Source organism: Mycteria americana, chromosome 6 (assembly GCF_035582795.1).
Source record: "Mycteria americana isolate JAX WOST 10 ecotype Jacksonville Zoo and Gardens chromosome 6, USCA_MyAme_1.0, whole genome shotgun sequence".
Taxonomy (NCBI): Eukaryota; Metazoa; Chordata; class Aves; order Ciconiiformes; family Ciconiidae; genus Mycteria; species Mycteria americana.
Genome location: NC_134370.1, coordinates 49969738 through 49984151, shown reverse-complemented (window position 1 = coordinate 49984151; position 14414 = coordinate 49969738). Strand labels below are relative to the sequence as shown.

The window sequence follows — 14414 nt, the reverse complement described above, 5'->3', positions numbered from 1 at the left end:
TTTTCAGTTCTGTCACATTAAAGAATTACCTCTTACATCTTCATATCCTTTGGTTGTCTGCCAAAAATAGGTAACGTATGCTATGTGATCACATGGGGGAGAGAAGGCAAATAAAAACTCCATCCTCCCACCTAATGAAACTTCGAGAAATTATTCTATGTTAATATCCTTTATACTGATGTTGTGGTTTAACCCCAGACGGCAACTAAACACCACACAGCCGCTTGCTTGCTCCCCCCGGGTGGGATGGGGGAGAGAATTGGAAGGGTAAAAGTGAGAAAACTCGTGGATTGAGATAAAGACAGTTTAATAGGTAAAGCAAAAGCCGCGCACACAAGCAAAGCAAAACAAGGAATTCATTCACTCCTTCCCATGGGCAGGCAGGTGTTCAGCCATCTCCAGGAAAGCAGGGCTCCATCATGCATAACAGTTACTTGGGAAGACAGATGCCATCACTCCAAACGTCCCCTCCGTCCTTCTTCTTCCCCCAGCTTTATAGGCTAAGCATGACGTCATATGGTATGGAATATCCCTTTGGTCAGTTGGGGTCAGCTGTCCCAGCTGTGTCCCCTCCCAACTCCTTGTGCACCCCCAGCCTACTCGCTGGTGGGGTGGTGTGAGAGGCAGAAAGGCCTTGACTCTGTGTAAGCACTGCTCAGCAGTAATGAAAACATCCCTGTGTTATCAACACTGTTTTCGGCACAAATCCAAAACATAGCCCCATACTAGCTACTGTGAAGAAAATCAACTCTATCCCAGCCAAAACCAGCACAACTGACTTCTTGGCAGTGTCAGAGAAATAAGAATAATTTTAGGACTGTTTCAAAGGACTAGAAATCTATGCAAGATGACTTGTGCTTGCATATACAGTTTATCATTACTATGAATGGATTTGGAAAGACAGAACTCTTTGTACATATTGTACTCCTTGGACACTCTTTGTATGCACTGTAGATTAATAGAGCATGGTATCAACACCTGATCCAGTGACTACGTGGAAATACTACTGAGTCCAAATCCAAACATTTCAAGACGATTATTTACTCTTCCTTCTGTCCCCCAATTTGCATTCCTCCAGTTCTTACTATGCCATAGAGGGAATGATAAATAACTGAAAATTTACTGGGAAAGGGAAAGTTAAAGTTAATGTCTTTTTATCTAAAGTTATTTACATCTCACTAATTAAGATTTTAGTATTGCCCACAAACAGATAACTCAGAATGCAGAAGAAATATCATACAGGACATAAGGCACTGATTGGTCTTGGAACATTACCATAACGTAAACTTTAATAGATAGTATGTTCAGCAAATACAAATACATTATCTGATCTTTTTGCGCTGCAAATGGGAGAATGAGGGATATTCATATTAAAGGTTTATATAGCAAATATATAAACAAAATTAAAACAAAGTATTGTATGAATTAAGGTTTGCTTTTTAGTGTTGGCTAAATATTTTTAGCAGGTTTAATATATTGTATAAGCTAAAGGAAAAAGATCTCTGTTAATATTTATAGGCCACATTTCATCTCCAGAAAAAAAGCCCTGAAATAGTAACATCAACGTATTTCAGCACTACCACATTTAAATCCGTGATTTCTTGGCTGCACACTGAATGTATGCAAGGAAGGATTAGTACAACCGGGCAGAGCGCTGGATTCTGTGCAGTTCCTGTACGGAAGGAGCGGTTACTCCTCCCATACACTCCTGCCGAGGGCGGCCAGATGCCAGCCGGACACACAGCCCCAATTCTTCCTGATGCAGGCTGTGCCTGGAGAGAACTGAGAAAGTCTGTGGCAGTTCCTGCCCAGCCCGAAACAGGGAGTTATGCTGTATCCTCTTAAAGCAACGTACAGCCCCTGCACTATTCTGTACTGCCTGCAGTTTGACCCCCTGCAGTAAAATTAATACATATGGTGGCACATGTGGCATACCCGGATCGCTCTACGTGCACAATGGAAAACACTGTTCTACATCTTGACATAGTCCCAAGCACTGCTAGACACGAAACATCAAAATCTGCAGCTTCACACACCTTCTTTAGTTTTTGAAATGGAAGCTATCTGAAAAATTACGAAAAATTCCTGTAAAGATTATTTTCTGAATTTATTTATTTGAATTCCTATAAGAATGCTCTAACAATTCTCTGAAGATAAAATGTACCATCAACCCAATCATAAAGCAGGTATTTATCTTTTTTTAAAGTTTAATTGAATTTTATTTTATTTACACTTCGGATCTTCTATAGTTCACATAGCTGTCTGCACAAATACTTCCAGCTTCAGAGATTATCTTGATTTTTTTCCAGTAATCAGTATTTTGGTATAATATCTTATAACTGGCCTAACTGGACCCTAGCCTACTACACCAAGAAAACCTACAAGGTAAATTTATCTTGGGAATGCACTGATATACTATAAGGAAAATAAGAAATAACTGTATTGTTAAAGGCTTTGGGCCTCTGTAAGAACAAACTTCACACTACATTCCCATCTTTTCTCCAGCACACTCTTACAGGAAATAATTTTTCATTTCCTAACTGTCCTCTTCTTGTGCTGCAGTCCTTTTTCAGAATAATAGCGGTTCCCATTTCCATACTGTCTGAACTGTCCCTTTACATAGTTTTTTAAAAAAAAAAAAAAGGGTAAGTAAAAAAAAAAACAACTACATGAAAAAACCAATTCCTTCTTGCATGAGGAGAGACTGGCTGAAGTATTAGACTAGGCGGTTAAATTTTTTTTTTCCTGCAATCCTGCTAACTCCCTTTAGGCGTATGGCAATCTTTCATTACCTTATTTTCCCTGCTTGTATTAAAGGATGACAGTTACACTTTGCTACCTGCAGATTGCTTTAACACTGAAATATATGGCCTTCAGATTAGAAGCTACTAAGTAGATGTAAACAACACTAACTTTGTGAAAATGTTTTCCTCCCCTTTTAAAAATGTGCTCTGGTGGACACCAGAGAATGCTGCAAAGAGAAAGAGCCATCACCGACACACCTTTTGACAGGCTAACTTAACAGGCTGGACACTAAATAATTATGTTCAGATCAGTTCCCAGAGAATACGAATTAATACTACAAATCCACCAGCATTTATGAAATTACCTAAGCGCCACCAGTGACCAACCAGTTAATGCACAGTGGAGAGAGGCCAGGGAGCAACAGACTGGCTGCTCCCAGGTGAGAATGTCTGTAGTTCTTTTCCTCGAAAGTCCCTCTCACCACATGAAATAGTTCAGAGAGCAAAATACCTACCAAATAAGGCAATACTTGGAATTATTTCCCCCCACACATTAAGGGACACAATTTTTTTTAACAGATACTAAAAAACAAACAAAAAAAATCTGTTACGGACATCTTCTAAAACTCTTGTTTCTAAAAAAGAACTACTTAGAGCCTTTCACAATCCCACTCAGGAATCAGATTCAGTACTCTGAAACTGAGAGAGGTATGTATACTATGTCTATCAAAGCAGGATAAACCTTGTCTGCTTATTGGTATTAGTGTATTACCAATGTAAAGCTTAGAAAGCACTTGGATCAGTGCTTCCTTAGTATAAAAGGTTTTATAAATCTGAAAACCATGAACTAACAAGAACTACTGAAACAATCTATCAGCTGCAGCAGGAAATCAGTGGTCTCATAATATTAAGGTGGCTTAATCTTAAAGGTGATCTAAAAAGGCTTTTTACCTGCCAAAGACTAATTCTGGGTTCTGTCTGTCTTCTGTAACAACTAACAACATGACTAAGAACTAAAATCAGATAAGAAATTGCATTCCATAAATGGTTTTTGTTGTTTGCAAAGACACAAGTAATTTGGGAGGACAGGAGGGAGTAAAAAAATGTGGTATAAGCAAGGAAGCATAAGCGGAAGTTATATTTAATGATTTCATTCTAAACCACATTTGCTTCTGTTAAGCAAATAAATAAATCTTCCGATTCTGTCACATTTTAAATGGAATTTAAAAAAACCTTTTTCATTTTTAAATTCCACCGCCCACTAAGGTAAAAAGTATTTTCTGTTCATTAGTATACTTCCACTCCAATCTGAATATCTCAAACCTTCCTTTGGAATAAACAAAAAGTACTGGCATATGTTTTGACCACAAAGAACACACTTAGCACCCTCAGTTTTTACCCACTTCATTCCGTGACGTGACTTTTCTCAATAACTTTGCAGATCTCCGGAGAGCATGTGTCAGATAGCTGTTAAGACTCCTAGTATTGGCAAGAGTTTGCTCTCTCTCAGCCAGGTACAGTAGCAGTTAATAGTAGCTCATAGTACAGTACACTGTGTTCTGCCTAAAAAGCCAATAGTCTAACTATTTTCATAGCTTCTCAATGTAATAATGTTTCACTGGAGATCTACTATTGTTTGTTTCTTTCAGCTGATTCTTCTTCCTACTGTTCTTGGTTAGGCAGGACCCTGTACTTAGTTCTGTTAAAAAGGTGTTTTCCTATTATTTTTTCCTGTATTAGTATGTTTTTCCATGTAAACAGATATGGTCTGGGCTAAAACTCTTGCCTCATGAAATGTCTTGTCCTCTCATCCTTTCCTTTAAAGGGAGAGATAAAAATACCCTTCCCTATCCTTCTTCAATTTTTTTAATGTATTGTGTAGAGTAAACAAATTGTAATAGAAATAAACTGGGCTTCTGGTTGACTCACAGATAGTCCTCTATTTCTTCTTAAAAAGTCGGTTCATACTTGAGCTTCCATTGCTACCCCCTCAATATCAAAGAAGCTTGCAAACATTTGAGCCCTGACGGTAGGTAAAAAGTTGTGTAGTTTTGGAAATAACTGTAACTATGATATCTGAAACTATGTTCTAAAAATTTATATGTAAGGATCTGCTAGATCACTAGATTTCTACATGAAGACTGCATGAAATCTCCCAGAAGATGTGTGATGAAAGTGAGGTACACAGTGGCCATCACACTAGTTCACATCTGAAAGGGTACAGCCCTAACAGAGGCAATAAAGGAGGAAAATTAGAAAGCAGATGGAACAAAAGATTCTGCCTGAAAGCACACTAGCATTTCATTAAGTAAACAGAAATTAAAATGGTAAATTCAGAATCACTCAAGAGATTACGAAAAAAAAACCAAACCAAACTGACTTGCTGTTGCACTGCAATTGAGACATAACTGATCAAATTACACCACTGATAATCAGAAGTCAGAAAGAAATTGAAGAAGCAGCACTACAGCTTATCAGTATTTTCAGAGTGACTCAAACACCCCACATTTCCACTTTATGACAACTAGACCCTAATTTTTTATTTTCTGTTAGCAAAGAAAAGCAAAACACAGAAGCTACAAATCTAAAAGTCTTAATCTGCCATGAAACTAATCTTGAAAATTGAAGTGCTGATTATTAAGAAACGAAGCCAACAACACAACCTTCTTCCCCAATGTGTTTATGCAGGTGTGCCATCTGGTGGAGATATTTCGTTTTCTTATGTCAAACCTCAGTGATGGATTTTTATTACTTTAAAATATATACTGAGATTCAGCAGCTGGTTTTCAAACCATTGAAAAGACTATGTGAAAGATAAGGCATATAGGCTAGCTGTATATTCAACCAAGGAAGCCTAACAGCAAGGATCTGAACATCTTAACCAACAGTAACTGATAAAAAAATGCTACCTTCAAGTATATCAGCAATTTAGGAGTGACAGAAGCAACCACAAAACATACAGGATCTGGTACAGGTTATTACCTCACTCTGAAGACAAATATCTCCAAACTGGAAAGTAGTCATAATTTTAGGATGAAAGTATTTGAATCCAACTATTGAGACACCACAGCCTCTTGACTGACCTGCCACAGACTTCATGTACATGACTGTAAGAAAGGCATACCATCTGACCACTGTCCTGTTTAACAAAGAACTGTAAATGGGTGTCTCAGGAACATTAAGAACAGGACAAGCATACATAATCCTCTTTACTAATCTGTTTCTTGTCACCATTTTCAGCTTAGGAATCTCTTGGGCTGGATGTAGTTTCCTAGAACTGCAGTAATGCAGGTAAACTTTTAGCATCTGTGTGATTTTTTGTCAATGAGTTCCATACAACTAATTGCACACTGCATTAAGAATCACTGTGTTTGGTTTCTTTTGACCCTGTCTCCATCTTCATTCTGTGCTCCCTCATTCTGGTACCAGGAAGTATAGCAAACAATCAACACCCATCTTTTCCATGCCATTTACGACCTTGTAGATCTCTGTAACGTATCCCCATTAAAACTTCCTCCCATTATCACTTTTCCTCCAGAATGAGAAGTACTAGTTTACTTAATCTCTAATACAGAAGTTATACCAGAAATCATTACTGATTTCCTTTCCTCCCTTCTCTGAATCTTTAACAATTCTAGCATACCTTTTCCGAGATGAAGAACCAGAACTGCACATAGTATTCAAAAGATGTAGATGACCCTGGCATTTGTACATAATGACATTCTTTGTTCTGTTTTTGCTCCCTTCCAAATAATTATAACAAAGGATTGCCTTTAACTGCTAAGAGTACTGAGCTGATATTTTCTTGGAACTACCTATCACTTCTGTAAGTTCAAAGCCCACACTTTGTATGTGAAGATATAATTGAGTTCTGCCTTCCCCCTCCATTGTGTAGCACTTAATATACACTGGATTTCACCTGCCATTTTACTGCCCAGTCACTCACTCTCTTCAAAACTATCATTCAGTATCAGCTTTTGTCCCTACTATCCTGAATATCTTTGCATCATCATCATCATCAAACTGTGTCACCTCACTGCTTGCCCTCTTTTTCCAAGTCACTTGTGAATATGTTGAACATCATTGGACTGCAGGACTCTACTGGTAACCTCCCTATTCTGCAAGGACTGATCATATACTCCACTTCTTTTCAGTTTTTTAACTTATTTCCATTTATGCTACAGCTATATAGTTTCTTTTAAAAGCTTTGGTGAGAGACCTTGTCAAAAGCTTTTTGGAAATCCAAATAGTCTGCATCTTTTGCCAACCAGTTTCAATAGAATCAGAAAGCAAAAGCTGAGCAGTGATTGCTTTTGATTTTCAGTCTCAAACTAAGGAGGAGGAATTTGTCAGTGATAGGTCTTGTTTTAATCTTACCATCCACTGTTTTCATCTGTGCCTTATAGATACTAAAAGGTCTAGTCTTAAAAAAGCTCAATGCCCGATTAAGACATCCATGCATTAAAATATCTGTGCTTTCACCTTATGAACCTTTGTTTCTGACCAAATAGAGGCCAAACACAAGATTTTCAGTCCCAGAACTCCAGTGCTGAATTTTTACCATCAGTCTTGAAGTACAAAGCTGGAACCTTCTTGCTTCCAGGTAAGAAAAGGATGAGCATATGTTCTCTTTACTGTTGTATCTTACAGGGTTTACGATATACAGTGCCTTCAGAAGTTGCATTTATAAGGTCTGACCTTTTGTATTAGAAACTGATCTGTAATTCAAAATTGAGTGGGAACCTTACCACACCTGCTCCACTCGAAATTTCAGAAACACTTTGCTACAGACAAGGAAAGAAAAAGTATATGTCTAAAATATAAAGTTAAATGCTTACTTGGCTTTAAATGGGGAATCAGAGACAGCATTTTTTGCTTCCATCAAACTCTCATATTCCTTTGCCCTGGAGGAGAAAATATTAATTATTATTGCCTATTGTCTAAAATGTACAGTATGTAATACCAGCAAGATAATTCTAACCTTTGAGTTTTTTCTATTTCATAGTAACACATGGCATTTCTGTCAATTCTGCCCTGTCATAATCCATACTGATGCTTAACTATTGGCCATTAACAATTTACAATTAGTAGTACTACTTTAGAACATCAGTACACAAACGGTATATTTGACTTTCCCAATGGTAGAAAATGGTACAAGTGATATATACAACTGCAGTAACCTATTGCTTAATATAAAATTATCACATTCATCTGATGAAAATATTAGTGATTTAGACATGTAGTGCAGATCAGAAGATCACATCACAGAGATTATAATTAACATACAAATACTTTGTTATATTTACAGGTTCAGGAGTATTTTTTTATGTAACTAATGGCTGTATTGTAACATAATGAACCTTGTTAGGCATACAGCATAGAAGTAAATACCTCCACGAATGAGTGTTTTACTGCTGGAAATAGAAACACAAACCTCTTTAGTCCTGTAAAAGTATTATTTACACTGGCCACATGCCAAAAAGTAGGAAGAGGGAGACGAGACTTTTTTTCCCACTGCTTGTTTTGACTCCAGCCAGCCTGTGCCAACAGGTGAAAATCCTCACCAGCTAATCAACCAAAACAGGATGCACAGTGGCAACCCTGTAACCTTTTATAACGACATACATACACACACACACACACACAAAGTAAAACTAATCCAGACACTAGAGTGATGCAGAAAAATTCAATTCTCAGAGACAGGGCCCTGTGATGAAAAAACATTCAACAGGCAGTAAAAGCATTTAGCTGTTAAAAAAATGTTTGATCCATTAAAATTGCTCTTTTGATTTTTATTCTGAAATGAAGACTTCACAGATGCAACACGGATCTCTAGGAATTTCAGGGAGATCCACTGTTCAAGCCTCTTGAGGTTGTGTTCTCAGATGAACAAGGGACAACATCATTCATGGCTTGGAAAATTCTGAAAAATAAACTGTACACACACCTGAAGGAAACTTAACTGGCACGCTGGACTAAATCTGTGATTAGCTATCTGATCTGTCTGTCTCTACCAAAAGCACCCACACAAGCCCCAGAGGAAAATGTCAAAAGCCCTTCAGGACAGAATTAGAAAAAAAATCTGCCTTAGGGCAACTTTCACCCATAAAAACAGTGTTTCCTATTAATTTTCAAGGTATTCTGAATATTAACTGCTGTCAGTTGACATTCTTGACAACGTTACAAATGTGCAATTGTTTTTTTCAAATCTAAGATTTTGACAATGGCTGCCAATGGGAAGTGTGTTTCATTGCTGCACTGAAAAAAAAAAAGGTTTAGTAAAGACTTAATTCCTCTTATTTTTCTCAGATACATATACTTCACCCAAGAGGATCAAGTTTTCCACAGCTACTCAAATTTTCCCTTGACTTGCTTAACCTATACAACCTACGCTACATGCAAATATTGTTACATTACCACTAGCTCTGATTTGTGGATCATCAATAAAACTATTAATCATAACTGAATTTAGTATTAAACATGAAGGTGAGATTCCTTTATTAACCTTTTGCCTTCTTTCCTGCCTCTTACCCAGAAACAACACATTTCAGCTTTCAGTTTTGTACAGACAAGTCAGTCAAACATGAATAATCACCTAAAATATGTTACGAAATGAACATGACTGGAGTGCTTTAAATCCATTGCAAAGCATATCTCAACTGTATATACTTTGTAGCTGGCAACTACACCTCTATTGCTTGAGGTTAGCTTTCATCAAGCCTCCTTTTGCCTTGTAGGTCCCGAAGTATTCTTCTACTAGCAGCAGATACACGTTAACCTGAGATAATTTACTTAGCTATATATCAGTTGTTACTATAGCACCACTTTAATGGCTTAGGGTTATAAATATAATCAAGACTAACAAAACTTCTCAACGTATCTAATAACCCATTGATCACCATTTGTCCCCTCATTCACCTCTGCCCTTCATTGCTTTGATACTGTAGTAGTGATTTAAGATACAGAAACTCAGGAAAGCAACAGGAACCTATTTGCATGCAGTTATTTATTTTTTCCAAGTTCAAAATATCACAGCTTCCTAGAAACTGAAATGAATATATAATTTTAAGTCTTGAGGTATAAGGGGGTTTGTTAAAACTATTTCTTTTTGTAGAGAAGAGGAATAGTTGCAAATATGTACTAAAACATCATTTGTAGATAATCTGCTAACACCTTTGAAACTATGTGAATGATCGACATCAAATGCTCTTCACCTTCCAACCACCCTCAATAAATTAATTATTAAGTACTTTAACTATATACTCCACTTAAGTTTTGAGTTGATTTTGAGCAGTAAACTCCCAGTCATCTGGTGGTAGTACTGTCCAGACTGTTGGGCAGAAACATAGTAGACATTACGTAGATTATTTAATTTAGTATTTCATATTGTAATTCTGAGGTTATTGCTTTAATTGCTTTAGTCACATAACTTAAGATAATCCTCTTTCATCTTCTGAACATAGAAAACCTCCCCACCTCACCAGTAATAGGCTTACATGCAGGAACATGCAGGCAGTATTTGTCATTACTACGCCTATTGCTATTACTCAAGTGTCAATTATAGTAACTGTAGAAGACTGGTAAGACTTGCATGGCTACAATTCATTTCCCAAATGGATTTTTTTTTCCCCTCATCAATTTGTTGTTTGCAATTCCACGGAACAACTTTTGCTTCATATTGCTACTGGACATTTTTTATTAGTAAGTATTTTGTTACTTTGTAACTCTAAAAGTTAACACATTAGAAAACTCATGGTGAAAACTTCAGTTTAACTCTGTTATCTCCAAGGTCAGTAATCCCATTGAAAAGTTTAGTCACCCTTTAAAACTAAAAACAAGCTTAATGAACATGACTTTCATGTCTCACCAATATAACTCCTTTTAGATTTTGAAACGTTCACTGTATTTTTCAATAGTATATCACCTTTGTAAAATGATGCCCCTTTATTAGTTTTACTTATAATTTTTGATGATGAATATGCTGACTCACCCAGCAGTATGACACATGAGAATTCAAAATGTTCTGAAGAAGTTTTTCAACTATCAGTGCTAATAAATTATTATTTGAGCTTGTATTCCTAGGTCTGACAAATCTTTGACTAAATTCAACAGAAGCAGCTCTTGAAAAAGAATTAAAATTGGACCCAATAACTGCATTAAATCAACAGGTAATGTGAATAACTCTACATCTTGAGCAATCAGAAACCTGAAAGAATATGTTATCCTGTTTCAACGGTGTCTTCTAACATGGTGGTTCAGAGAGTGGATTTGCTCATCCGAAGAGGAGAACAATCAGAAACAGTAACACATTGTAAAAGTATTGTGTTTTTGAAGACTAATGTGCCATTATTAGTACTATTATAAGTTAATAAAACATCTCATTTTTACTGTAGCTTTAAAAATCCATTCAGGTGTTTTTCTCTTATCTGTAACCCTTCTTGCTCAAAAACAAGGCAGAGAAAATATGTAACAATGATTCTTACCTTCTGAGAAGTATTTTTAGACATAAATGCAAAAATATGGTATAATATTCAGTGAAGTATTAACCTCAGCTGGGGACTATTCAGCTACAAAGACTGACACTGCCAGTTCATAATATAATGATGTCCTGCATATCATACTGATTTGCAGATGTCACTTTTTAGACTAATAACAAATTGCAGGTCTGACAACTCACTTTCCATTGAAAGATATTTTTAACTTTCTTTTTGTTGTGACAGGCAACAAAAAATGATTAAATTTAGTCATGGGATTTGACACTACAGCAGGCTGACTTCTATTTGTTGATTACTATTGATTTTCGTTGATACTTCATTTAAAAATCAATAGCTAGGAAAGAAAAATAGGTATGGTTTACACAAATTTAAACATGCTATTGTATGCTAGAAGAGGCTACAGTTTTGGCAGGGCACTGGCATCCAATTATGAGAAAAGCTCTTAACAGGTGAAACCAAGGGCTCCAGATCGATATTCAGTTTTCTTTCTCAATCAGAGAAAGTGGCCATAAATTAGGCTCATCAGTGTTATTTTCAAGACACTCCCAAAGCAAATAATTTTAAATTTTTTTTAACCTTCCACTGCACTCATACTAAAGGACAAAAGGTAAAGTTTAGAACAAAACTTAAAGAAAAAAAATTAAAAAGAAATTTGTACTACCTGGAGTTCATCCGTGCCTTTAGCTTTTTGGCTTTCTTTTTAGTTTTTTGTTTCTCCTCTCCATCTTTTAATGGTTCCACAGGAACAGAACTCTCAATCACAATATCCACAATGTACTTTTTTAATGACAGGTGTTCCTGCAGAAAATATTGAAACAATATTTAATCTTACAGTATGTGATGGAGATTATAGATTATCTTCCCAGGAAGCAGCAGTGGTAAATATTTAACAAAAGGTTAAGAAACTGAAAAAAAATTTAAAATAAATTCTGGAAAAGAGATTATTTCATACTGGAGAGAATACATCATGGGTATTACAAAGAGAAAAGAAATAATAATTACTGAGAGAAGTAAAGGAGAATAAATATTGTCCCTCACTTTCAAGAAACTATTACCTAACAGGTATGAAGTCCAAGTTGACATCCTCTCTCTTCTCCAGGCTGCCTTTTACAGCTACATGAAACCAATGCCCTGCCCTACCAGCAGAACTCATTATATTAAATGAACTAATTCTGGTTTATGATTTTAACTCTTCATGAAAATCTAAACTTGTCTTAACTTTTGTTAAAATACACTGAAACTATTCACTACTTACAATGTTACCATTTATTGATGGGAATACTACTTTTCCTCTCACATTAACAAATTTGCATTTAAGTAAAATACTGGTAAAATCTCAGATGCCCACAGAAAAAATACTTCAATTATTAAATAGTACAGTTTTGACATAAAGGCATGCAAGAAAAGGGAATGTGATTACACCGTGTGATTTTAAATAAATGCTTTGTTTCAAGATTTTTTAAAAACGTTACAAAAAATTTCCTGTTTCCTCAGAGGTACTTTCATTGAAAGTACAAACTACCCCAACGCAGTTCAAGGTCTACATTTAAAATAAATATTTATAATTTAGAGATGAGTAACCAAAGCTATTCCCCTGAAGTTGTTCTCAATTTTGACTGACCTGTACTATCCATGAATGGACATGTAGGTGCTTGTAACAATTCCAGTGACCAGCAGACTCTCCAGAAACTACACATGCAAACGAAACCCAAAAAAAACCCAAAAAACCAAAACCAAACAAAACCCAAAAAACCCCCACAGCTGCTAAACTGTTGACTACTTTATTTTTCCTCAGTTCTCTCAAGTTAGAAATTTACTCAAAGTACTCTATGCAGCAAGTTAGATTTCAACAACCAAGAAGGATTTCTACTTGAGCGCTCCTCTGAAACCTACTTTTCAATTTAAATGTGCATTACTGACTTTAACCTCTTCTGAACTATCAATGTACTTCAGACCCTTGTCAGTGCAAGAAACTTACACAAATTTAATCAACACACATTTAAACCACTATGATGTCCTCAATTAGTCTACTTCGGTTGAAAAATATGCGTGACCCGATGTTCTGCATGATACTGTGATGTCCTTATATGATAATAAAAGACTAACAGACACATTCACGCTATTGAAATCTCTCGTACAAATACCTCACCTGCAACAGCTGAACACCATATCTCCATATTGCATTGTGGCCGCTTGTACTACTGGGCTACAAAAGCCAAATGTATCAGGTTTATTTTTATAAATAACAACAAACAACCAGTTTAACACCAGTTATTAGAATATATTTACCACATTTTTAATATGCTGAGGCTTATTTTAGATTTGTTTTCTTACAGAATAATACTGAATACATTATGAAGTATAGGTCACCATTGCTTACTAGGATAATTTATCCTTTAAAATTATTAGTGCCCATCAGATGTGGTTATTCCTTCCTTTTTGGTAAGTATCCTTCAAATTCAAACTAAAAGGTGAAGTGTTAAAAAATTTATAGACAATATTTTCCAGAAAACAACCTATATTTTCTTCCACTGATTCAGGAAAATATTATGCCTGTTGAAAACAAAATAAATCTCTGTGAAATTTCCTGGAAAAAGACCATTTAGTTTTTGTAAAGCATTGCAGCAGGGTATAATGTAGCAATATATATTCGGTCAAAATAGTAATTGAAATTTCTATCTTAAATCATGTGAATGCAAAATGAATGCTGAATTAATATTAGACTTAAGAAATCAAGCATAATAATCTAAGCAAATTCAAAAAATAACACTGACTTTAACTTGGCTATACTGCCTACCCTCTATAACTCCCAGTACACCTGAACATTTTTTCCCCCAATGTACTGTCCAAGTTGTTCAAACCATGGATATTGCTATATCCATATGTAACAGTAATTCTAACAGCTTTTGTAAGCATTTTCCCCCCGCTTAATATCATCCATTTAATTCTAGCAAGAAGTGCTTAAAGGAAAGCTTTCTTAAGGTATCTCAAAAGGCTGTCCCCTTTGAGCATGATTCAGTAGTATAAGACTAGCAAAATACCCCAGTTTTTGATGAGTTAGTTCTTAACCAACCTGTAGTAGCACAGAACATAAACCACCCCAGTGCTGGTTATGAAATCCCAGTTAATTTTTGTCTTGTCAGAGAGATGTACCCCCGAACACCTACTTAAAAAC

At 35.9% G+C, this 14414-nt stretch overlaps 1 protein-coding gene across 6 annotated transcripts in view; it reads right to left on the bottom strand.

The window, feature by feature from the left end:
* Positions 1–14414, bottom strand: part of SCAPER (S-phase cyclin A associated protein in the ER) — a 169542-nt gene that overhangs the window by 80050 nt on the left and 75078 nt on the right. For all 6 annotated transcript variants that reach the window (XR_012776219.1, XM_075505714.1, XM_075505715.1 and 3 more), the window contains exons 21-22: positions 11901–12037; positions 7583–7648 (exon numbers count right to left, since the gene is read on the bottom strand). Coding sequence is in view for 5 of the 6 variants with exons in the window: in XM_075505714.1 (XP_075361829.1) it covers positions 7583–7648; positions 11901–12037 (203 nt within the window). In the remaining variant the exon portion in view is untranslated. The remainder of the gene's footprint in view (positions 1–7582; positions 7649–11900; positions 12038–14414) is intronic.